This window comes from Oncorhynchus keta, chromosome 6 (assembly GCF_023373465.1).
Source record: "Oncorhynchus keta strain PuntledgeMale-10-30-2019 chromosome 6, Oket_V2, whole genome shotgun sequence".
Classification (NCBI taxonomy): domain Eukaryota; kingdom Metazoa; phylum Chordata; class Actinopteri; order Salmoniformes; family Salmonidae; genus Oncorhynchus; species Oncorhynchus keta.
In genome coordinates, this window is record NC_068426.1 from 16,871,788 (window position 1) to 16,894,124 (window position 22,337).

The 22,337-nt window shown below is 42.4% G+C and overlaps 3 protein-coding genes across 8 annotated transcripts in view; 2 read left to right on the plus strand and 1 right to left on the minus strand.

Moving 5' to 3' along the window:
• LOC127930735 (uncharacterized) overlaps window positions 1–22,337 on the minus strand; it is a 212,792-nt gene that overhangs the window by 35,648 nt on the left and 154,807 nt on the right. The gene's annotated exons all lie outside the window — the stretch shown is intronic.
• LOC127930834 (uncharacterized) lies at window positions 157–9,656 on the plus strand. Its single transcript, XM_052521766.1, has 4 exons — window positions 157–442; window positions 1,889–2,068; window positions 5,246–5,905; window positions 9,603–9,656. Exons 2-4 carry the CDS (start codon window positions 1,988–1,990, stop codon window positions 9,654–9,656), a joined length of 795 nt encoding a protein of 264 aa, XP_052377726.1. The 5' UTR covers window positions 157–442; window positions 1,889–1,987.
• Window positions 4,682–16,942, plus strand: LOC118385077 (zinc finger protein 436-like). Of its 4 annotated transcripts, none has more exons than XM_052520980.1 (4): window positions 4,682–4,808; window positions 7,355–7,514; window positions 12,072–12,161; window positions 14,484–16,942. In XM_052520980.1, the coding sequence occupies exons 3-4, from the start codon at window positions 12,122–12,124 to the stop codon at window positions 16,739–16,741; spliced, it is 2,298 nt and encodes a 765-aa protein (XP_052376940.1). In that variant the 5' UTR covers window positions 4,682–4,808; window positions 7,355–7,514; window positions 12,072–12,121; the 3' UTR covers window positions 16,742–16,942. The 4 variants fall into 4 exon arrangements, with proteins under 4 accessions (XP_052376940.1, XP_052376941.1, XP_035627809.1 ...); XM_052520981.1 differs by lacking the exon at window positions 4,682–4,808 and adding an exon at window positions 5,951–6,050; XM_035771916.2 differs by lacking the exons at window positions 4,682–4,808; window positions 7,355–7,514 and adding an exon at window positions 8,577–9,130.

The window sequence follows — 22,337 nt, forward strand, 5'->3', positions numbered from 1 at the left end:
ATAAAGTAAATGAAAAATACAGTTAAGCACACTCTTACAACCTTATCTTACGAGTGACTTATTAGCTTGGTATAACTCTGAAGTGCTTACATACATAACAGTTTAACCGGTGTTATAACGGGTTCAGATTAAACACATGAATAAAGGAAAAAATACCTCATTGGCTGCTTATTACAGAAGGGAGGAAATCAAACTTCACACTTATTATTCCTGGCATGAATTCACACTTCATCCTAACATACACTCTTCAACCTTTATGAACTACACCGGATGACATGAAAACTTAGTTAACGCAGCGCAGGATTGCCTTCCCTCCAAAAGTGTGTTGCTACAATAAGGATCCCCGTTACAACAGTATTAGCTACATAGTTCCGCTTGTATTATCATTTCCCCCGCACAGCGGACACATAAACAATTCAAACAAAAGACAACGACATAACCTGTAAGTCTAACTGTCAGTTACAGGTCGGGGCTAACAGGACCATTTATCTGTAAGAAATAGTAAACATTTTGGAATGTGTTAAAATGTAGGTACTAAATCTTTTGAATTAAATCACTGGTTTTAAAAATGTATCTCACGCTTTATAGATAGGGGCAGAGGTAATTTCATATATCGGTTTAGGGGGGTTATTAACTTTATGTAAAACAATATTCACTCAAACAACACCGCTTAGAGCAGCTTGGAGATTATTAGCCATGTAAGTGGGGAGCAAAAGAGCGGATTTAACCAACTCTGTACAAACCCCGACAAGGGGTATGATAACTCTGACGCGTACGTCTAATGATTATTGTAGATTTTTACAACTGAGGGAGTTGACAGTAGGTCAATGAGATGTATAAAGGCAAATTGACATAACGGACCTCAAAAGACCAACAGCCTAATTAATAATATAGAATGCAGAGGTGTGTAATGAACATGTAACCATTATAAAACAAAAAATGTCTCGAAACACCCCCCTAGTTAGGGACAGAACGTGGAGCATATACTTTAATACAGTTACCACAGCTTTAGCGCAAACCCACAGCCCCGAATATTTAGCTGCCAGGACAGATTAAAAAAGAGATGTGAATAAGTGAATCCCTCCTAATAGATATTTCTGAAGGCTACTGGACATAGGGGGTTGGGAAGCGACTGTTAGACGTAGATTATCAGAAGCAATTTATAGTCTTTCCTACAATGGTATGTTATAAAGTTTGTAATAATGTACAACTGTAGGTCTCCAATGTTTTTACATAAAACACTAATGATGCATGTTTAAATAGTAGTACAATTTGGTAATTAATTCGAACATGTCTTTAAAAAGTTAGTACTATATATTTTGGTCTTAAATCAATGGTTTTAAAACAATATCTCACCCTTTAACGAAGGGAAAATGTCCTTTCCAGCCATCAACCCGGTCTGTCACGAAGAAAAAAAGACAGAAAATCCGGGTGCGTGCGTGAGTGTGCGTGTGACGGAGCAGCAGGAGTGTGTGTGTGTTTGTTTCAAAAACAAAGGGTGTGGGTGTGTGTTCAACAGGGGCCCAAGCATGTAGCCGCCCCATTCTATCTGTAGAGAATCGTTTGAAACCAAGGTGTGCACTATCATGCATAAGGCATGTCGAGATATCAGCCGACCAGCCGGGGTTAAACATAGATATCTCTAATCTGCGGCCCCCACACACCCCGTTTGCAGACAGAATGTAACGACATCCCCTCCAAACCCACAGCCCCGAATATTTAGCTGCCAGGACAGAAAAAAATAGATGTGAATAAGTGAATCCCGCCTAATAGATATTTCTGAAGGCTACTGGACATAGGTGATTGGGAAGCGACTGTACCCGAGTTATTTGTGTTTTAAACAGGGGGGGACAACGTTTTATTTTTATTTTTTATTATTATTTTTTAGGTATGATGGACAACGGACACAACGGGTGACTTGGATGCATTAGGGACTCTGAACGACATCGGAGGAACCGATGAAACGGACAGTATTAGGTATTTTTGTATGAAAGGTCTACGAACGTTGGAACATCTACAACTATTGAAGATGCAAAAGGGGGTTTTCAGAAATACATTTGGTTTGCAGGTATGTATTATTATAAAAATAATATAACATTATTATCATAATCTAAAACACTTTAAAGGAGCTCTAATTCAAACATGCAAGGATATATATATATATATATATGATACGATTACCCACTTTAAAACTGTTGCTGCAAAATCACTTCTCAATGTGTGTACATGTCAAGCGTTCAACAACAATAAACCAACCAGCTCAATAATGTTTCTCAGACTTACACACTGTTGAGTTTTCCTAGTTAGTAAAGAAAAAACCACTAAGCCAAAACACAAAAAAGTTGTAATATAATATGTATACAAGTCATTCTATACGGAAAACAGGTACATTTTGATTGATCAAGAATTCCCAATAGGTTTGTGTCACGTCCGGACCATAGTTTGCTATGTATGTTTATAGGTTTTGTTGGGTATGGGGGTGATCTGAGTGGGCATTCTATGCTGTATGTGTAGTTTGTCTTTTTCTGTGTCTGGCCGGATATGGTTTTCAATCAGAGGCCGGTGTTAGTCGTTGTCTCTAACCATATTTAGGTAGCCTTTGTTGTCATTGTTGGGTGATTGTCTATGTTAGGTGCTTGTGTCAGCACATTTGGTATATAGCGTCACGGTCGTTGTTCATTTAGTGGCTTGCAACCCTATTACGACAGCATATAATGCACAGTCATATGCAAAACCATAAAACTCTGACAAGAAAACAATGAAAACCTTAACACGACTACACGCATTGACATTATTTTAGTTAACAGCCACCCATGGTTGAATTTGGTACTTTTTCTTTGTACATGCACCAAGCCTCCAAGGGGGGTGACAACCGTATTCCTAATGAGAAATATAGTCTAATAAAACAAATGTCTGCATAATGAAAGACATGAAAACTCTAGCCAACAATGTATTTTGAGCTGTTTTAAACGGGGATATTGTCAGTAAGGTCACTGAGACTAACAATAGACAATAGTTATTGTGGGAGGTTTAGGGTTAAAATATATGGGAAGGATCAGGAATGTTAGAGATTTGGTCACTGGGGCGATTTTGAAAGAGTACATTTTGATTGATCAAGAATTCCCAATAGGTTTGTGTCACGCCCGGACCATAGTTTGCTATGTATGTTTATAGGTTTTGTTGGGTATGGGGGTGATCTGAGTGGGCATTCTATGCTGTATGTATAGTTTGTCTTTTTCTGTGTCTGGCCTGATAGGGTTTTCAATCAGAGGCCGGTGTTAGTCGTTGTCTCTCATTGGGAACCATATTTAGTAGGTAGCCTTTGTTGTCATTGTTGGGTGATTGTCTATGTTAGGTGCTTGTGTCAGCACATTTGGTATATAGCGTCACGGTAGTTGTTCATTTAGTGGCTTGTTCACTTTACTTTGTGTTTGCGTCATCCATTAAAACGATGCATTCACACCACGCAGCGCTTTGGTCCGCTTCTTATTACCATGAAGATCGTGACAGCTTGATCTGATACTCAACCCTATTACGACAGCATATAATGCACAGTCATATGCAAAACCATAAAACTCTGACAAGAAAACAATGAAAACCTTAACACGACTACACGCATTGCCATTATTTTAGTTAACAGCCACCCATGGGTGAATTTGGTACTTTTTCTTTGTACATGCACCAAGCCTCCAAGGGGGGTGACAACCGTATTCCTAATGAGAAATATAGTCTAATAAAACAAATGTCTGCATAATGAAAGACATGAAAACTGTAGCCAACAATGTATTTTGAGCTGTTTTAAACGGGGATACTGTCAGTAAGGTCACAGACTAACAATAGACAATAGTTATTGTGGGCGGTTTAGGGTTAAAATATATGGGAAGGATCAGGAATGTTAGAGATTTGGTCACTGGGGCGATTTTGAAAGAGGGAGATTAGAACCACAAAGTAATAGGGTGGTAAGAGATCCTAAAGGTAATTTCATATTTCGGTTTAGGTGTTATTAACTTTATGGAAAACAATATTCCCACTATGTGGATTATAAACATGTACATACATAGAGAGCCAACACATCAAGATCTAACAGGGATGAGTGGGGATTCATAGTACAACAGGAGGCTTCGGTAACCTGCAATACGTGTTAAATATGTTTTACATACATCCACGACTGAATGGTTTCACAAACGACCTTTAAAGGTTTTGTAAGAAAGTTGTAACAGGCCTCATTCATTCACCAGTCTAGAGAGGAACCCAGAGACACCAAAAACATCAACGTTTAGAGCAGCTTGGAGAGCTAAATATTCGGGGCTGTGGGTTTGCGCTAAAGCTGTGGTAACATAGTGTTAAAGTATATGCTCCACGTTCTGTTCCTAACTATCGAAAGTCCGGAATGAGTTTCGGGAGATATACAAGGTGTTGCATACAGGATATTTGGTTTAGAGAACACAGGCTGTGAATTCAAACAACAGGAGGGGATGTCGTTACATTCTGTCTGCAAACGGGGTGTGTGGGGGCCGCAGATTAGAGATATCTATGTTTAACCCCGGCTGGTCGGCTGATATCTCGACATGCCTTATGCATGATAGTGCACACCTTGGTTTCAAACGATTCTCTACAGATAGAATGGGGCTACATGCTTGGGCCCCTGTTGAACACACACCCACACCCTTTGTTTTTGAAACAAACACACACACACTCCTGCTGCTCCGTCACACGCACACTCACGCACGCACCCGGATTTTCTGTCTTTTTTTCTTCGTGACAGACCGGGTTGATGGCTGGAAAGGACATTTTCCCTTCGTTAAAGGGTGAGATATTGTTTTAAAACCATTGATTTAAGACCAAAATATATAGTACTAACTTTTTAAAGACATGTTCGAATTAATTACCAAATTGTACTACTATTTAAACATGCATCATTAGTGTTTTTATGTAAAAACATTGGAGACCTACAGTTGTACATTATTACAAACTTTATAACATACCATTGTAGGAAAGACTATAAATTGGCGCTTGGATTGCGTCCTACCTGACAGGTCGCTCCTACCAGGTGGCGTGGCGAGAATCTGTCTCCTCACCACGCGCTCTCACCACTGGTGTCCCCCAGGGCTCTGTTCTAGGCCCTCTCTTATTCTCGCTATACACCAAGTCACTTGGCTCTGTCATAACCTCACATGGTCTCTCCTATCATTGCTATGCAGACGACACACAATTAATCTTCTCCTTTCCCCCTTCTGATGACCAGGTGGCGAATCGCATCTCTGCATGTCTGGCAGACATATCAGTGTGGATGACGGATCACCACCTCAAGCTGAACCTCAGCAAGACGGAGCTCCTCTTCCTCCCGGGGAAGGACTGCCCGTTCCATGATCTCGCCATCACGGTTGACAACTCCATTGTGTCCTCCTCCCAGAGCGCTAAGAACCTTGGCGTGATCCTGGACAACACCCTGACGTTCTCAACTAACATCAAGGCGGTGTCCCGTTCCTGTAGGTTCATGCTCTACAACATCCGCAGAGTACGACCCTGCCTCACACAGGAAGCGGCGCAGGTCCTAATCCAGGCACTTGTCATCTCCCGTCTTGATTACTGCAACTCGCTGTTGGCTGGGCTCCCTGCCTGTGCCATTAAACCCCTACAACTCATCCAGAACGCCGCAGCCCGTCTGGTGTTCAACCTTCCCAAGTTCTCTCACGTCACCCCGCTCCTCCGCTCTCTCCACTGGCTTCCAGTTGAAGCTCGCATCCGCTACAAGACCATGGTGCTCGCCTACGGAGCTGTGAGGGGAACGGCACCTCAGTACCTCCAGGCTCTGATCAGGCCCTACACCCAAACAAGGGCACTGCGTTCATCCACCTCTGGCCTGCTCGCCTCCCTACCACTGAGGAAGTACAGTTCCCGCTCAGCCCAGTCAAAACTGTTCGCTGCTCTGGCCCCCAATGGTGGAACAAACTCCCTCACGACGCCAGGACAGCGGAGTCAATCACCACCTTCCGGAGACACCTGAAACCCCACCTCTTCAAGGAATACCTAGGATAGGGTAAGTAAGGGTAAGTAATCCTTCTCACCCCCCTTCTCCCCCAACAAGATTTAGATGCAAGTGGCTGTTCCACTGGTTGTCATAAGGTGTATGCACCAATTTGTAAGTCGCTCTGGATAAGAGCGTCTGCTAAATGACTTAAATGTAAATGTAAAATGTAAATTGCTTCTGAGAATCTACGTCTAACAGTCGCTTCCCAACCCCCTATGTCCAGTAGCCTTCAGAAATATCTATTAGGAGGGATTCACATCTCTTTTTTAATCTGTCCTGGCAGCTAAATATTCGGGGCTGTGGGTTTGCGCTAAAGCTGTGGTAACTGTATTAAAGTATATGCTCCACGTTCTGTCCCTAACTAGGGGGGTGTTTCGAGACATTTTTGCTTTATAATGGTTACATGTTCATTACACACCTCTGCATTCTATATTATTAATTAGGCTGTTGGTCTTTTGAGGTCCGTTATGTCAATTTGCCTTTATACATCTCATTGACCTACTGTCAACTCCCTCAGTTGTAAAAATCTACAATAATCATTAGACGTACGCGTCAGAGTTATCATACCCCTTGTCGGGGTTTGTACAGAGTTGGTTAAATCCGCTCTTTTGCTCCCCACTTACATGGCTAATAATCTCCAAGCTGCTCTAAGCGGTGTTGTTTGAGTGAATATTGTTTTACATAAAGTTAATAACCCCCCTAAACCGATATATGAAATTACCTCTGCCCCTATCTATAAAGCGTGAGATACATTTTTAAAACCAGTGATTTAATTCAAAAGATTTAGTACCTACATTTTAACACATTCCAAAATGTTTACTATTTCTTACAGATAAATGGTCCTGTTAGCCCCGACCTGTAACTGACAGTTAGACTTACAGGTTATGTCGTTGTCTTTTGTTTGAATTGTTTATGTGTCCGCTGTGCGGGGGAAATGATAATACAAGCGGAACTATGTAGCTAATACTGTTGTAACGGGGATCCTTATTGTAGCAACACACTTTTGGAGGGAAGGCAATCCTGCGCTGCGTTAACTAAGTTTTCATGTCATCCGGTGTAGTTCATAAAGGTTGAAGAGTGTATGTTAGGATGAAGTGTGAATTCATGCCAGGAATAATAAGTGTGAAGTTTGATTTCCTCCCTTCTGTAATAAGCAGCCAATGAGATATTTTTTCCTTTATTCATGTGTTTAATCTGAACCCGTTATAACACCGGTTAAACTGTTATGTATGTAAGCACTTCAGAGTTATACCAAGCTAATAAGTCACTCGTAAGATAAGGTTGTAAGAGTGTGCTTAACTGTATTTTTCATTTACTTTATAGTTCTCACGGAAGGGGATAATTCTCACTGAAACTACAGAATAAAGCCGCCCAGTTAAAATCAAGGAACGGTTGTGCTCGTGGTTACTGAAGGGAGCTACAAGACCCTTATCCGTTTCGAATTCACCAACTCAAAGACGCTTGCCCGCTCCATCATAACTCCGTAAGTTTTCCCTCCCTGTGTAGATCAAACGTCCTGCCTGTAAATCCTGGGTATGCCCACATCATTAATGAATAAGATGTGTAGAAAAACTGTTTATCCATAGTTAAATGCCTTTCATAAAGAGGCTGTCCTGATTGCATGTGCCTCATGTTTAACACGTATTGCTTTTTACAGAATACTACTGTTGTACATCTAATATCCCCTAGCAGATTTCGTTGCCTTTGCACAAATTCTGTCATGTTACTGTGGTCTTTTTAAAAGTCAATAAATATGTGTGGAAAGTGTACATGTTTGTTTCACTGTAGATCTGTTTAAGACCTCCTAGAAACACCTAATTTCATCCCACAGTATTAATTAATAAACTGTGTAGAAGCTGTTTAGCCATAAGTAAAGGCCTTTCATAAAGCGGCTGTCATGATAAACCTGAATCTGAAAGTACCTTTAGGATCTTTTCTTTGGGGTTCTAATCTCCCCGTAGGTACATGCCCTGAAAATCCTTAGGCTGGAGCCATCTGGAAGCTCTGTGCCTCTACATATAAAGAGAACTAAATAGGAAACTAGGCTGAGAAACATTATTTAGATGGCTGTTTAATTGTTGTTTAAAGCCTGAAATGGACACAATTCCAAGGGACCTTGTTTCTAACAGACACACACACACACACACACACACACACACACACACACACACACACACACACACACACACACACACACACACACACATTCCTTGTTTCTAACACACACACACACACACACACACACACACACACACACACACACACACACACACACACACATATTCAGGTCTTAAAGATGGCTTGTTCTGGACATTTATAATGCCTATGCCCCAGATCCATAACCCAGGACATTCCTGCTTCATAGATAACAACCATAAGGGAGATAAAACTGGGGGGTGGGGGGACATGTACGGGCCCCAAAAGTTCAAACACTCAAACACCACCCTCCCCAGTTCAACCAGCCCCCCTAGACATCAAACAACAGACCTACTTCAAAGCATAACATAAAGCTATAAAATAACACACACCCTCTAACACGTGAACACGGGAACAGGGGGGGGCGGGCAGGAGGCCCATATTCAGACATGTACACGTCATCAGGCCATAAGGTCAGCAATCAATCATTTTTGACACATGCCGTATCCTATTACTCTCTCTGTTGTCCCATCCTATCCTTTCAGGATGATGGCATGATGTAGGAATAAATACATGTAATTAGGGGAGTAGGGTGGTGTTCATTTTATTTTAGATAATTTTGAAATTAGTGAGTGTAGTGTTAGATGGTAGGGTATTTATTTAGTACATGTTTATTTAATTGTTTTATATATATTATTATTATTTTCAAGCAAAGTATAAGGGAGTTGTACTCCAGTCCAGTAGGTGGCGGTAATGCAACAAATTGGATGCCAACCGCGGTTAAATCTCATAGAAGAAGAAGAATGGGCGTGTCTAGAAGAGGGGCTGCTGTTGGTCTAGGATATTGGGAGCGCAGTTCCATCGAAACTTTGAAGACAATATGTTGAATCTTATTTTAGGTGCTGTTTTGTAGTGCATGCTTCACCGAAGAGAGGTGGCAAATCGCGTGCTAACAATTGATCCGTAAGTAGAATTTGTCATACGTGTCGCTATATTTTTGTTGTGCGCTTTCTGAGCCTCAAGGCAAATTACCTGTATGGATGCATGCATTTAATTCCATATGGCGCGTGCCCATGGCTCCCTAAAATCAGGGGTCGGTTTAGGCTGAATTAAGTTTAGCACCACTGAAATTAGCCTTAACGGAAAGGTTGAATGTTTTTGTGCATCCATTCCCTGTGTCATTTCACGTTTGTCTTGAGTTATTTGCCCGCAAACATCCGGCCGATATTACGTAGCACTGTGATAAAGTCGCTCTCACTACAGTGGAAGTTAACAGGAATACGACTTAAATCGCGAAAACGTCTATCATACATGTCAGACTTTAATACTGGCCTGTGTCATAACTCGGGGTGATGTCTTCCCTCGAAGGAGCCATTGATCATATTTTCCTACCTCAAGAAATGTGTCTAGCATATGTGTTCTTATTTGTCTGTAGTCCAGGATGCATTGCATGGTGCAGTTTCCAGAGATATTCTGGAAAGCACAGTAAATCGACCAATCGGGTCCACATTGTCATGCTTCGTCATGCGGCTGCTAAAATAATCCAATCTCAAAATCGAGAAACGTGCTTATTTTTCTCGAAAGTACGGAATGGCCCGATTCTGAAGCTATACGATACTTCAGTGAGTAAGTTAATTATCTCGGAAAATATTTTTAATGTTGACGAAATCCGTGCTAGTGTGTTTTTTATTTATTTAGCTAGCGTCCAATAAACTCCAATTCACACCTTGTACGGCTGGTTGAACATGGTGAGAGGGCTGTAAAAAAGCCAATACAAACTGCACTAACCAGCTACGTTAATTATATTGTCTTCGGAATTATTTCGTGTAGCTACTCTAGCTATCCGGCTCATAGAGAGCATTGCATTGTGGATTTTGTAGTCGACTTGAGCTGCAACAGATCTCTAAAACGATTTCTCATTTTACCAAACTTTTAACGCCAGAATGAAACATTTTTTCACCATAAAACATCGTTCTCACATAGTTTAAATACACTTAGGTTGGAGTCATTAACTTGTTTTCCATCCACTCCACAAATGTATTGTTAACAAACTATAGTTTAGGCAAGTCGGCTAGGACATTACTTTGCATGACACAAGTAATTTGTCCAACAATTGTTTACAGACAGATTATTTCACTTATAATTCACTATCACAATTCCAGTGGGTCAGATGTTTACATACACTAAGTTGACTGTGCCTTTTAAACAGCTTGGAAAGTTCCAGAAAATGATGACATGGCTTTAGAAGCTTCTGATGGGCTAATTGACATAATTTTGAGTCAATTGGAGGTGTACCTGTGGATGTATTTCAAGGCCTACCTTCAAACTCGGTGCCTCTTTGCTTGACATCATGGGAAAATTAAAATAAATCAGCCAAGACCTCAGACAAAATATTGTAGACCTCCACAAGTCTGGTTCATCCTTGGGAGCAATTTCCAAATGCCTGAAGATACCACTTTCATCTTTATAAACAATAGACGCAAGTATAAACACCATGGGACCACACAACTGTCATACCACTCAGGAAGGAGATGCGTTCTGTCTCCTATAGATGAATATACTTTGGTTTTGAAAAGTGCAAATCAATCCCAGAACAACAGCAAATGCCCTTGTGAAGATGCTGGAGGAGACGGGTACAAAAATATCTATATCCACAGTAAAACAAGTCCTATATTGACATAACCTGATAGGCCGCTCAGCAAGGAAGAAGCCACTGCTCCAAAACCGCCATAAAAAGCCAGACTACGGTTTGCAACTGCACATGGGGACAAAGATCATACTTTTTGGAGAAATGTCCTCTGGTTTGATGGAACAAAAATATAACTGTTTGGCCATAATGACTATTATGTTTGGAGGAAAAAGGTGGAGGCTTGCAAGCTGAAGAACAACATCCCAACCGTGAAGCACAGGGGAGCATCATGTTGTGGGAGTGCTTTGCTGCAGGAGGACTGGTGCACTTCACAAAATAGATGGCATCACGAAGGAGGAAAATTGTAGATATATTGACGCAACATCTCAAGACCTCAGTCAGGAAGTTCAAGCTTGGTTGCAAATGGGTCTTCCAAATGGACAATGACCCCAAGCATACTTCCAAAGTTCTGGCAAAATGGCTTAAGGACAACAAAGTCAAGGTATTGGAGTGGCCATCACAAAGCCCTGACCTCAATCACATTGTGAGCAAGGAGGCCTACAAACCTGACTCTGTTACACTAGCTCTGTCAGGAGGAATGGGCCAAAATTCACACAACTTATTGTGGGAAGCTTGTGGAAGGCTACCCAAAACATTTGACCCAAGTTAAACTATTTAAAGGCAATGCTACCAAATACTAATTGAGTGTATGTAAGCTTCTGACCCACTGGGAATGTGATGATAGAAATAAAAGCTTGTATGTAAACTTCTGACTTCAACTGTAAATGAAAGGAATGAGTGGTTTTGAGTTGATTTTTTTCCATTTAATATACTTTTGGGAAACTGGGTTGGTTACGCAAGCAGCCAAATTCAGATATTTTGCTAGCTAAGAGATTAACGGGCTAATCTAATGTGATGCTCCAGACCAATAGAGCCTAACGTTACTCCTTACAGTCCAAGGACCTTACATGTTCTGTTTAGAGGTGAATTGGCTCTAGAAACGTGAAAGAAGAGGGCTTTTATATCACATTAAAATAATTTCACAACTGCAAAATATGCACTTGAGGACAGCTCATAATGTCTAGACTGGAGCAACTGGAATGGCAAACACACAGAAACCATGTGTTTAATACCATTCTGCTCCAGCCATTACCACAAGCACGTCCTCCCCAATTAAGTTGCCACCAACTTCCTACTCTGTACACTGTTTTAACTGGTTAACACTTGCACCCTACAGTATTTTTTGTTTGGCGTTCATCTTCCCTTTACCCACAGGTGTTTGGAGACACAGATGGCTCATTAGCACAGATTGTCAACACTTTAACATGGAAAGATGGCAGTGTGGGAAGCCTAACCCTATAAAAGGTGTAGTAATTTAACCTTTTTGTTTTTTGAAAATGATTTCTCGCTGATGTGTGTTTACAAAACCATACAAAAAGTGATGTGTTAATGTATAGAGAGCAGGCGTTGGTGGCTCTTTAAAAAAACTCCCCCTGCCAGAAGATACTATGTCAAAAGGCGCTAAAGGAAGTTTGCGTCTATGAATGGGCCACTGTTTGGTAGCACAGAGAATTTGACCAACCGTAACTTGTCGATACTTTTAAAGACAACCAATGTCTTCTAAACATCCATGTCTAGTTGCAGAGGGTTTGTTTTAATTTAGGAAATGCTTAATTAAATATTTTGATCCAAAAAGAAAAATTAGCACACACATTTAATTTTTATTTGACCTTTATTTAACTAGGCAAGTCAGTTACGAACAAATTCTTATTTTCAATGACTGCCTAGGAACAGTGGGTTAACTGCCTTGTTCAGGGGCAGAATGACAAACCTTTACATTGTTAGCTCAGGGACTCGATCTTGCAACCTTTCGGTTACAAGTCCGACTCTCTAACCACTAGGCTACCTGCCGCCCCATTCATACACCAGTATATGAGGGTAAATCTGATATGGTCACATGTAAGACTGATTTGAACAGAAAAAAAGATCTGAATTGGTTCTTTGGGTGGTACCACTGTGATACCTACTTTCTGGGTAAAAAGACTGAATACATAAAAAAAAATTGGGGTGTGGATCAGAACCAGTCAGTATCTGGTGTGACCACCATTCGCGTCATGCAGCGCGAAACATCTTGGCATAGAGTGGATCAGGCTGTTGATTGTGGCCTGTGTAGTGTTGTCCCACTCTCTTCAATAGCTGTTCGAAGTTGCTGGATATTGGCAAGAACTGGAACACGCTGTCCTACTCGTCGATCAAGAGCATCCCGAACATGCTCAATGGATAACATGTCTGCTGAGTATGCAGGCCGTAGAAGAACTGACATTTTCAGCTTCCAAGAATTGTGTACAGATCCTTTCCACATGGGACAGTGAATTTTCATGCTGAAACATGAGGTGATGGCGGCGGATGAATGGCACGACAATGGGCCTCGGGATCTCGTCACGGCATCTCTGCATGCAAATTGCCATCGATAAAATGAAATTGTGTTTGATGTCCGTAGCTTATGCCTGCCCCATAACCTCACAACATTGACATCAGCGAACCGATTGCCCACAAGCCATACACTCTTATCTGCAATCTTCCCGGTACAATTTAAACCGGGATTCATCCTTGAAGAGCACACTCCTCCAGTGGCCATCAAAAGTGAGAATTTGCACGCTGACGTCGGTTACAACGCCAAACTGCAGTCAGGTCAAGACCCGGTGAGGATGACAAGCACGCAGATGAGCTTCCCTGAGACGGTTTCTGACAGTTTGTGCAGAAATTCTCCGGTTGTGCAAACCCGCAGTTTCATCAGCTGTGCAGGTGACCGGTCTCGGACGATTCCGCAGGTGAAGAAGCCAGGTGTGGAGGTCCTGGGCTGGCGTGGTTACACATGGTCTGCTGTTGTGAGGCCGGTTGGACATACTGCCAAATTATCTAGGAGTTGGGAGTTGGCTTATTGCAGAGAAATTAACATTAAATGATCTGTAAACAGCTCTGGTGAACAATGGAGGCCATCTATTGTCCCCAGCACAAGGTGCACCTGTGCAATGATCATGATGTTTAATTGGCTTCTTGATATACCACACCTATCAGGTGGAGGGAGTATCTTGGCAAAGGAGAAATGCTCACTAACAGGCATGTAAACAAAAATGTTTACAGAAAACAAACCTTTTAGAGACTCTTTTTGTGCATATGCCACATTTCTGAGATCTTTTATATCAGGCCATGAAACACGGAACCAACACTTTGCAATTTTGCGTTTTTATATTTTTGTTCAGTGTACTTCCGTCTTGTGCTCGTGCCTTAGGTGGTGAGCATTAAAATCGTCAGCTATACACAAAGAACCAAGTCTAAATCAGGTTATTAATACTTTAATACGGACTGTTTGGTAGCGATGTGTGAGAAAGGAAATTCCACACTCGGGTTCTAAAGGAGCAAGTATCCTGGAAGCCTACTGTTGGTTCTTTATTTTTCATTAAAAAAGAGGCAGCACTCTTGCTCAGAATGAAAAGCTTTTTTTTTAAATAAATACATTGTTAACATGAAATGTAGGCTATGTTCTCATAGATTTGTATACAATTGAATATGCAGCATTATTATAAAATGCCCACCATAACCTTAGTCAATAAAATATAGGGCTAATACAATGAATGTTCCTAGTGTATATTTTAACTCAATAACCCCCTGCATCTCATTTTGCAGGTGAGGACACTGCTGTAAATGTTGAGGACCAGAGTAATATCTCTGGAGGAGGTGATTCCCATCAGGAACTACAGATGGACCACTTTGGACATCGTCTGAGCCCGTCATTGAGAGCTGAGCCTGTGCCGCAGACGCTGGGACATTCAGACAGTTTCAGACTAGACGAGCATCTGGGTGTGTCTCGGAATGTTGAGGAGATCCTGGACTATTGGAGACTGGACCCTGTTTGTAGTCCTGGAGGTTCAAAGACAGGAGCTGGAGATCCAGAGCTATTACCAGTCGGTAACAAGACACCAACAGCTATGATGGATGTTCCTGTGTTTACTCTAGCCTCACAAATAGATCTGTCCAATGGAGGAGTAACATGTGAGCCATGTGATGTTAAGGAAGTACCTACAGAGACCAAATGCAGTGCATTGACCTCCCTTCACATTAGCTCCAAAGAGAAGCAGCAGTCAGAGTCTAGTAAAAAGACTGAATTGGATTTATCTCAGTGTAAAAGTGAGATTATGTCTGAATGTCCTGAGATGAAAGTTGAGGATCCTATTTGGTCATATTATTATCAGATTGAATCCGGCATTACTCCAGTTAAGAAAGAGTCCTTAGAAAATGCTACTGTAGCTGTCAAAACCAAAAATGAATTTAATTCTGAAATTAAAGTTGAGGATCCTATTTGGGCATGTTATTTTGCAGAACAGGAAAAAGGGGTGCCTAATGTTGAAAGGAAAACATGTGCTGCACATGTGAAAGAAGAACCTGTAGATATTGAGATTCCATTTAGCTTTGCTCTTGGTTCATCTTCACCGGAAAACGGTGTTCAGCTGACTCTGACTGACAGATGTGATCGAGATGGAAACGGAGGCCTAAATGCAGTGAAACCTGCCGAAGAACAAAGTGTGAAAAACTCTACAGAAACTTACTATGTGAAACGGGAAATGGTGGACATCAAAAATGAAGATCCCATATGGGCTAATTTTCACCTGAATGAAGTAAAGGATTTGAAGCCAAAATATGATAATTTAGTATCTCTACTTCCGTCAATGATAGAAGACAACCATCAGCCACCAATCTTCAAGGAATTGCTATCATTGATGACTGAGAGTACAAAACCCATCCATATGGTCAACGTATTGGTGCCTACAATCACAGGAGGGCAGGAACGCACTATGACCTCTGACCCAAAAGGCTCTTCTCAGCCCATTTCACACCAGCCCATTTCACACCGGCCCAGCAAAAAGCAAAGGTTGGAGTGCGAGCCTGGTGACAAATCACTGGCCTCTAACTCAACACAGGCAAATACAGACCAGAGATCACATAATAAGCCCCAGCAGCAAGATGGAACACCAGGCTTTTGTACATCTACTCATTCTCATCATACAGACATTTCCCAGTCAGACCTGGGTTCTCAGTCAAATACGACAGACCGCTCATTACCAATGCCAGGTATTAAACATCTGCCTCAAACATCAAACGTCTACAACAAACTTAAACCATCTCCTACTGCAAAAGAAATTGTAAATACCTGCCAACTATGTGGGAAATCCATTGCTTCACATAAACTGTCAGCAGAGGCTGTAAAAGGACCCGGACAGACAGACACAACTAGACCCTGGACATGTTGTGTATGTAAATCAACTTATAAAGGCCCAGGACAGTGGGTGTTTCACAGGCAAAAACACATTAGTGGCTTAAAATGCCTTGAGTGTGGAAAGTGTTTTAAAACACAACATAGCTTGGGTGTTCATAGTAAGACACATTCTAAGGAAAGGCCTTTCTCTTGTGAGGAGTGCGGCAAGACCTATCGCACTCTCAGCCTTCGCAACGCACACATTTACAGTTGTCACACAACTCCCAACCATGCCTGTCAGGAGTGTGGCAAGAGTTTTAGGCAAATAGCCCATCTACACATTCACATGAACATACACACAGGAAATAGACCCTACCAGTGTGGAGACTGCAAGGCTGCCTTCAAGTCGCCCTCCGCACTGTATACGCACAAGACTATTCACACAGGTGAGAAGCCCTTTGTCTGCCCTCTGTGTGGCATGCGTTTCCGCCTCAATGCCTTCCTCACTGTCCACCTGAACACACACACTACCACCAAAAGAAAACTGCACAATAAGTCAGGGAAAAGACCATCGAAGAGGGAGCAGTCAGACTCTGAAGAGACCTCAGACTCCCTCTCTGACGCCACCCCTCAAACCCCCACCTCTAGAGAGACCAGGAGTCAGAGGAAATTGAAGCAGGTGGAAAACTGAAGGTGAATGGAACACTGTCGTTCCTCTTTATATGCTATGATCTGATGATCCAAGGATGAAGCATATTTTATTTGAATGTGTATTTTTTTACAATCTTTGTGCTTAGTGAAACCTAGTTTTAGGTTCAGCCTAGTTACTGTTTTGTTGATTGCTGCTTCACAATCAAATGTTTTGTTCAAATTAAACTAACTTTACAATGTCTTTGTTTATTTGTTTCTATTGGCTGTTGTCATAGCACAATAGCAGGATATGTTACCTCTCACAGCAGCCCATGTGTACATGCACGTGTGTATTTGTGTTAATATTTGACTATTTTGCAATACAAAGGAAACCGGTCAGAACAAGCATACGTAGTATTGTATGGCTAATATTTCCCTGTGAATCCTTTTGCTGAAGCACTTGTGTGCTGGATGTTAACAGAATGGGCTGTGTGGCACATGATGTAAGTGATATATTGTATCATTGAGCAGTCCAAACTGCTGAGGACTACCACAATGCAACACATTAGATCCACAACTGAAGAGCAGTAGACCCCGTATATTCGGATATATCAGTATTTGTTTTTACAAAAACACTGAAGACCTGTATCAGGTATATGAATTAGATGCTGATTACACAATGTATTTAATTCATGGATAAATTACAATTGTGTAGGTAATTTATGTTTTGATTTGGTGATAGTGATAGAAAAACAGAAAAAACCTTTGGTGTCTAGGACTAGTATATAGCAGGGCCATATAGGCTAGGGCCCAATGAAGTTTCAGGTCACATGCCCATGAAGAAGGTACACCAGGTGTACCACTAAGGGGCAGCAGACTCCATGGATCCAGAGTTCTGATACTGTATGTCCGGGATGGGCAACATTGATGGGGGTGGGGGCCACAAAAAAATGGAACTCATGAGGGGCTGCAGTGGCTCGTGGGCCACATCAGGAAAAGTTTACAGTGATAGGCTCTATTAAATGTATAACCTACAAACAGTATTAAGTTGCAATTTGTGTTGGTTTGGTCATAATTAGAGGTACTTTATTTTACCCAAGTGGAATTAATCCCTTCACTTGACCTCTGAGTGGCCCTTGTTTTGTCAAGTCACTCACTCCATTCATTGGAAGCCATGGGCTACAGGCTTGACTGTATATGAATGGACAAAGCCAGCAGTGATGTCACACCATTCATTAATATGTGAAGACTCAATGGCGCATTTGCGGACTAGGAAATTGATTTTAGTGACTAAGATGGCATCTAATGGAAGACATTTTCTAGATAACATCAGAAAGACAAGAGGCGAAGCAAGAGGGTCCACTACCGTCTAAATCTGTCCACGCAGGAATACAGCGACAAAACCGACGTCCTGCCTTCCCGCTTTAGGGATAACGACTCTCATTGTTTGGGCAGGGATTGGAGACAAGACAATCTTGTCATTATTATATTATGCAGTCAATCTATCCTATAGACGGGTTGATTGTTAAACAATAAAACCAACTTGTGCACAACTATGGGGCAAAACAGACAGTTGGCTTAGATTGTTGACATGTAAACTATATTTCGTATCCAATGTTTATTAAAAATATACCTACATTTGCACTATAATCACTACTGATGTGTGCGCATCGTTTTCGTTACGTTGTCAGCTAACCTCCTTAGCTGACTCCTCAGTAAGAAAAGTAGCTATTGGCTGTCCTAAAATGCGCTAGAAATCGCTAAATGACGTCATCGTCTAATTTGCATAATTGGCCATGTGCATGTAATTGTGATGGATGCTGTAGGAGAGAGGAATAACGTTGTAGGAGAGAGGAATACTGTCGTGGGACAGATAGAACGTTAGTATGTTTAGAACTACAAATGAGCAAGCTGCAGAGAGTGGCACACAGTGAATAAGAACCAGATATGTGAGGCCATACTCCTCCTTCAGCACTTTATGGACCCCATTGTTAATCCTCGTCATAACAGAGGCATTGTCAGTCCCTATCCCAAGGAGTTTCTCTTTTTTAAGACAACACTTCTCGAGGAAAGCCACAACAGCACAGGCTATAGATTTGGCATCTCCTCCCTCCAACTCAACAAGCCCCAGAAATGTTGATACAATTGTCTGCTTGGTGTCACTAAAGTACCTTATCACAACCCCCAGGTACTTAGAAACACTTACATCCGTGGACTCATCGAGGAGGAGGCAGAAACGCTGGTCACCCACATCTGCTACCAACTTTTTTAGAAAGTATGGTGCTAGAACACCATTAATAATTTCTGTGCATTTTGAAGTGAGTAGCAGCAGTGGAGTCTGAGAAAGCAGCTCTACATGTTTCTCCAATGTGATCACATGGCAGCATAGAACAGTGTTCAGCGATAGCTAATGCCATGGTAGCCTCAGCCTTTTTTGCAGAGTCTATTTTTTTAAACCATAAATGGCAGCTTGTTTTGGGTGGAGGAACTGTTATAAGGCTTTGCCTTTTGAGTGTTTCTTTGAGTTGTCATGTGTTTTTTTTTTTACATCACTAAGTTTGGTGTAGAAATCAGCCTGACAATACAGGTAGTATGCCCGTGTATCATTTCCAATAAACAGCTTCATCCAGCCATGAATTCAGGGTGTGATTCCCAGTCCTTTCTGTATTTTTGAGTGTACAGTTTAGACTGAGACATGATGAGCTAGCCAGCTAGATGTTTAGCTTCTGTCACAGAGAGGCACACACACAGTGGACAAGGTGAGTAAGTGACTGAGGCTGTGTGAGTCAAATGCAGTGATTTATTTTAGACAAAGAACATTTTACATTTACATCCCGCCCTGAATGTAAGCCAGGGCGGGATCAGCCAGTGGAGGCTTCCCGCATGTGCGATTCTTTTGCAGTCTGGACTCGGAGGGGTGAACATCTCCTGCTCTGACTGCAGCTGGGAGGGACTGCTGCGTGAGGACTGGGCCGCCTGTGAGTGCTTTGGGACGGGGTGGGGCCCATGGCAGCATCCGCTGCTCGTTGAGAAGAGTAAGAACGATACGTGCTTTTTCACGTCAGAGTCTCCAAAAGTCTCCAATAACACCAGAAAAAGTCGCTAGATTTGTCACTAGTCAGTTTTTTGAAAATGTGTAGCTAGAGGGGTCTGAATACTCGCTAAATATAACGACAAAGTCACTAAGATGGCAACACTGGGATCCTGCCCTCAGGCTGCTGCTGCTTCTTCTTATTCTCCTTCTTCTATGATATCATGTCGGTCCGCAAACAATTGTTTAAGTGCATGCTTACACCTACTGAGCTGGAATGTACGATCAATCATGATCTGCCCAATTCTGTACTACCATAAAAATACAATTCAAAACCAAATAAATTCAAAACTTCTACTACACCCTCCCGCAAAACTCCTCCCCAACCCCATTCAACTTTATCTATATCATGCTGAAACACTCCACCCTTAGGATTGTTCAGCATGTCAACAACCATTTCAAGAGTAACATCTGTCACCCCTAATATCTATTTTGCCATCTCCACAATAACCTTCAACCTGGCATTTCTGCTTTCCACAGTCGTATTAATAACCTTATCAATAAAAGCTGTGAAGTCAACTTTATTCATTGTCAAAGTGTCATTTGACACTGCACATTCATGAGCACAACATTTCTGAAAAGGCCTTGAAATCCTGCCAAGACAAGCACCAACCCTGACAGTAGGTGCACTTACTACAGGTACATCCATGTCAGCTCCATCAGTCCTCACTGTAGTTCTACCAAACTGTTTTACAGCCTCTGCATATGATACATCATGACTGATCCTATATCTCTGAGCCTCTCTCTGTACCTGGCATCCACCAAATGCTGCACTGTGTTCTCCCCCACAATTACGGCCGTTTAACCATGACATTGTTTCCACATTCACCGTAATCATGTTCCCCTCCACACTTAGCACATATTTTCTTTCCTTGACACTGAGCAGTTACATGTCCCTTTCTTTGGCATTTAAAACACTGCAGTGCATATGAGACACATTCTCTAACATTAAAACTAAGGAATCCTATCTGTACTTTTCTCAGCATCACTAATAAGCTTTCACTTCTTTGACACTCTTTCCTATTGAGGAACCTTTTGGCCTCCCTTCACATTTTCTTTAATATTATCTGTGGACATAGATATTGGGAACCCAGTGATGACTCCCCTCAACCTCTCATAAGTAGCACGGACATGGCTTTTAATCTTCTTCCCCGTTAAGCTTTTCCATTTTCAAAATCTTCTCTTGCTGAGCCTGAGATGCAAACAGATCCACCTGCACTCTCCAAAACCTTTCCCACAGCTGTAGCATCACCTGGGGGTGTAGACTCCAGTCCACTTCCGGCGGGCCATTTCTCTAAAGCATGTCCGTTGCCCGGTTCAGGACCCCGGGGATGTGTGCTAACCACAGTGGCACTAAGTGGGTCTGAGCCCCCAGCAAGAGCTCCGGAGCCAGTTTGTGGAGGTGCCGTGAACTCAGTCCCCCCTGGTGATTGATTGTCTGATCTGACCAGGACATACTTCCCCTCCAATTAGGGCCGGAACTGTTGGAGTGCTGCCCTGAGCTCCAGCACATTGAGCCTCGCCACTCCATGCGAGGCTCCAGCGTCCACTCTCTGCCATTCCTTTGAACAATGTCCCCGAACCCGCTAGCGAGGCATCGGTGCACACTAGCTCCCTGTGGTGGACTCTGTTCAGTGTCCCTCCAACAGGAAGGAGTGAGAGCGCCATTTTGACAGAGTCCTCACACATGTATTCGTCACCGATAGCTGACGATGTCTGTGTTATCTATGGTGCCACATGGTGAGAGTTGAACCATCGCTCGAGTGGCAGCCTGAGGTGAAGAAGGCCCAGCAAATCAACAGAGAAGCCAACGTGAGTAGGCCGAGTAACTTCTGACACTGTAATACGGACACGGCTCGTCTTGTATCTTCCCCAATCTTACCTAAGGGAGACGTGCTCTCATAAGAGTTCAGTCGATCAACATCCCCAGGACCACCATCTGTGGGAGGCAAGGGATCAGCAAGACATGGTAGGATTGCAGCTTTGTAGCCGCATTTACGAGATATGACATGATGGTAAGGGTCTCGAAAGTGCTTTGCATCCATTCATCACTTACTCTTTCAGGACCTGGTTCGAGTTGAGGCACCTTGCCAATGAGTTGATGGGTGTGCTATTTACAGATTGGCTGTGTACAGGTACAGTGATTGGAAAGCTGCTCTGACAGCTGATGCTTAAAGTTAGGGAGATATAGGACTCCAGCTTCAGTAATTTTTGAAATTCGATCCAGTCATTGGAGGCAGAGAACTGGAAGGAAAGGCGGCCAAAGGAAGTGTTGGCTTTGGGGATGACCAGTGAAATATACCTGCTGGAGCATGTGCTACAGGTGGGTGTTGCTATGGTAACCAGTGACCTGAGATAAGGCGGGGCTTTACCTAGCAAAGACTTATAGATGACCTGGAGCCATACACTATCTGAATGAGAGGAGATGTGAACGGGGTGTGAACTGCCTGATCCAGGGGGAGGGGAAGAGCACACAAACTCACACATGTCAGCTCGATCCTAGCGTGTGGGTCGGCTGTAACTCACGCCACGTTATAGTTTATTCTACCATACATGGGGGTGTTGG

Bases quoted from the DNA above. Each gene is read 5' to 3' on its own strand.
- LOC127930834 (XM_052521766.1), top strand. From the start codon at position 1,988: ATGAAAGGTCTACGAACGTTGGAACATCTACAACTATTGAAGATGCAA. The intron at 2,069-5,245 runs GTATGTATTATT...TCTGATGACCAG, and splicing joins GAAATACATTTGGTTTGCAG to GTGGCGAATCGCATCTCTGC. The intron at 5,906-9,602 runs GCCCAGTCAAAA...ATTTGTCTGTAG, and splicing joins GGAAGTACAGTTCCCGCTCA to TCCAGGATGCATTGCATGGT.
- LOC118385077 (XM_052520980.1), top strand. From the start codon at position 12,122: ATGGAAAGATGGCAGTGTGGGAAGCCTAACCCTATAAAAG. The intron at 12,162-14,483 runs GTGTAGTAATTT...CTCATTTTGCAG, and splicing joins GAAGCCTAACCCTATAAAAG to GTGAGGACACTGCTGTAAAT.